Source organism: Lycium barbarum, chromosome 2 (genome assembly GCF_019175385.1).
Source record: "Lycium barbarum isolate Lr01 chromosome 2, ASM1917538v2, whole genome shotgun sequence".
Taxonomy (NCBI): domain Eukaryota; kingdom Viridiplantae; phylum Streptophyta; class Magnoliopsida; order Solanales; family Solanaceae; genus Lycium; species Lycium barbarum.
In genome coordinates this window covers 44,690,199-44,693,483 of record NC_083338.1, presented here as the reverse complement: position 1 = coordinate 44,693,483, position 3,285 = coordinate 44,690,199, and the positions used below count along the sequence as shown (strand labels likewise).

Here is a 3,285-nt window from a genome sequence, read left to right as displayed (position 1 = left end):
GAATGAAGGTTGATTATCCTCAAATATCGCCTCAGAGATTTAAAAAAAAAGACTATGCTAATGCTAGGATTTGTGGATCAGAAAAATAGAGAAACCCACTTGGACCAAATTTGCACTTACAGTATGAGTGAAGGTCCATAATTGCCTTCCAATCGGCTAATTAAACCTAATTAATCTTCCAAGTAATTCCATTAAATTCTGTTAAAAATAAGGGCCTATTTAACCCATGTTTCTAATGACAGGGGCATGGTTATGCCAAACTCTAAATGGAGGGCAAATGTTGTTAATTTTTAATAGTTGAAGGGTATTTTGACCCTTTTCCCGTTGTTAATTTTTAATAGTTGAAAGTATTTTGACCCTTTTCCCTTTCTTTTTCATTCCCTTGGACGATCAATATATCAGTCATAGTTGTATTGGAAAAAATAGAAAAATTCACAACACAAGAACGGCTGCAAAGAATTGACAATATGCAATTGACTTGAGAATTTAAATTTAAATACTCAAGTAGATAAATATGTTAGTTTTTTTTCAAACTTTATCCAAAACAATAACAAGAAGAACCTATAGCCCCAAAGTATTGACATCGGCCACATGAATCCCCAAATCCATCTCCCATCCATAGCTCCAATTTTTCTTGCACTCTTGTACACTTATAGTCTATACTATAGAATATCACATAATCATTTTTGTTTCCTCTCATAAGTCATTTATTGTTAAGTGACAGTAATCAGTGTCAGAATAAAAACGACAAATAAAACAAAAGTAGATCCAATTATTTGGCAGATCCAATTGCTAGCAGGTCAACTAGCTCATGCTCAAACGCTGCCATCTCTTTCTCCGACAAGCATACATATGCGTCTATTCCACCATCTCTAGAATCCAACAATAGAATCAAATTTTTTATTGGTTGTTCAACAGGACTAACCCATGAAGGTTTGCCCCAACCAAAATCAACTTCATAAAATTGGTAGACGCACCAGCTATTAATAAATAACTGTATCTTTTTTTCGAGAAATTCTATTCCTAGCTTTATACTGTCCCGGGGAATGGCCAAGATTGCCTCATATTGTCTTGATTTATCCACATATTTTAAAATCAAATCGGATAATCCTTTTCTAATACAAGTGACCAAGGTGGCTAAGTCGGAGCCATCGTTCTCGCCTTTGCATGTCGTGGTCGTTGCAACGACATTTCCCACACAATGATTTGGCAAGGGAGGGACAAGTCGCTTTCGTATATTTACGTTGTACATCAAGTATGATGATGTTCTTGTGCATGCTGAAGCTATCATGAAACATTTCCATATCGTAGCTGACACGACTTCGACGCGTGTAGGTGTTGGTACAAAACTCCAGTCGACCTTAGACTTGAGTGATACTATAGTAGATGCATCAAAGACAAAAATTTTAGTTACACGTTGATTATCAAGAAAGGGTTTGAATAATTCAATCATATTAGACGAGTCTGGAGAAACATGAGGAATAGGATGTGGTAAGAATTTTGCAGCAGCAACAAATTCTGGTACGTCCACGCAATTAGGGCTACCTCGAGCAGTGACTGCCCAAGCATTGATGAGAGTGCACAACGTGGAAAGGTCGGCGATTTTGTGAGAAGCACGTATACCAATAGTTATACCTGTTGAAGATATACAATTAATTAAATAAAAATTATGCTCTTTTTAGAGACTTAAAACTGTTAGAGCAGATGCACACACAATTCGAAGTGGTGTCAAAGTAAGCAGAGGTCATGTGTTCAAAATGTCCCCGCCAATGGCGGAGCTAAAATGAGGCAAGAAGTTCAACTAAATCCTCTTTGCCATAAAATTGTAATGCGCAAATAGGAAAAAAATATTTTTTTTTGTCATTTATGAACTATTGAATCCCCTCGACATAAGAAAAGAAAACTCTAATATTTTCTCAAGTCCCCTTGTAAGAATTTTCTGAAGTCCGCTTGTAAGAATTTTCTGGCCCTGCCACTAGTCAGTGTCACCCATACTATAAAGGAAATTTCTACATGTTTGACACACAAAAAAGAATTAGGCTTTTCAAATCTCTTATGTATTTTTTCATATCTCTTATGTGTAAAAAATAAAATAAAAATTAAAAAAAGTCATAAAACTAAATAAAATTTGTAAAAGACCACAAATCCAATTCTCCCGCGCACATGTAAAGGAGAAGATATAATTAAATAAATAAAATCATATTCTCTCTAACCACTTAAATTTTTAAATAAAATAATCACACAATTCAATAATACCTCCACACTCAAACAAGGTGACTTGAACAAGTAGTGGGATATGGACTATTGACCCCTCTTGATCATCAACTGTGGGGAGAATTTGTATATCCACATGGGGCTGTCTAAGAAGGTCTTTCAATCGATACTTATGGGCGAAAGCCTCGTAGAAGGGTACACCATCGTCATTGCATTCAATTGAGTTGTCCTTAATTCGTCCTGCAAAAGGATAAAAGCTAGCCAGAGTTTCACACAAAGATTTCTTCAAAACAAGTAATCTTGATGAATTGACTGCCCTTGCTTGCTCGTAGGAATAGGATTGATCACCCCCACATGGAGTAGTAGTAGGAGGAGGAGGATAAAATAGAGCAAAGTGAACAGATGTGGGTCGTGTCATTTGATCCAAAAGAGAGAATTGGAAGCATCTCAAGTGATTGGAAGTGGGAGAAATAGGTCTAATGAGCTCCCTACAAACTTTCTCAAATTTTCTACTTGACATTCTCAATAACTTTCAATTTTCTTGTGATTATTATGCTTTTCCTATTTATATAGTGTAGTATTGTGTCTACTTGTGTTTTGGCCACCTTCCACCTAGAATCAACTTGTAGGAATTTTGGTTTTTCCTTTTAACAAAGAAACTTATATCATCTGGTATGAATTGGTGGAACAAAAGAAATTGATAATGCTAACTCTATAAATTTGATATACACGACAGCGCTTTAACCAACCTTTTGTTAGGTATAATGGCAGAATTTATATTTATGACATAAGTTAGTGTTGTCGTCCAAGAGAGTCATGTATTATAAGAAATTGGAAAAAGGCTCAAATATGCCACTGAACTTAACGAAATGGCTCATATATGCCACTTGTAAAAAGGGGTGGGGTTGGTAAGTAATGAAGGGTTTAGATAATGTCACGTGACAAAATCTGATAGTAGTAGGGCTCTATTAGTTGTTAGTGGCACGAATGAACCAAATGTATCATAACGGCGATGACATAAATGAACTCGACTATTAGCGAGTGATATGGATGAGCCATTTCAGATAGTTC

The 3,285-nt window shown here is 35.8% G+C and overlaps 1 protein-coding gene across 1 annotated transcript; it reads right to left on the bottom strand.

Annotated features, from left to right (window-relative positions):
• Nucleotides 1-526: 526 nt before the first annotated feature.
• Nucleotides 527-2,933, bottom strand: LOC132620113 (vinorine synthase-like). The gene is made up of 2 exons (XM_060334819.1): nucleotides 2,257-2,933; nucleotides 527-1,635 (listed from the first exon to the last, which is right to left on the bottom strand). The coding sequence occupies exons 1-2, from the start codon at nucleotides 2,732-2,734 to the stop codon at nucleotides 773-775; spliced, it is 1,341 nt and encodes a 446-aa protein (XP_060190802.1). The 5' UTR covers nucleotides 2,735-2,933; the 3' UTR covers nucleotides 527-772.
• Nucleotides 2,934-3,285: the final 352 nt, after the last annotated feature.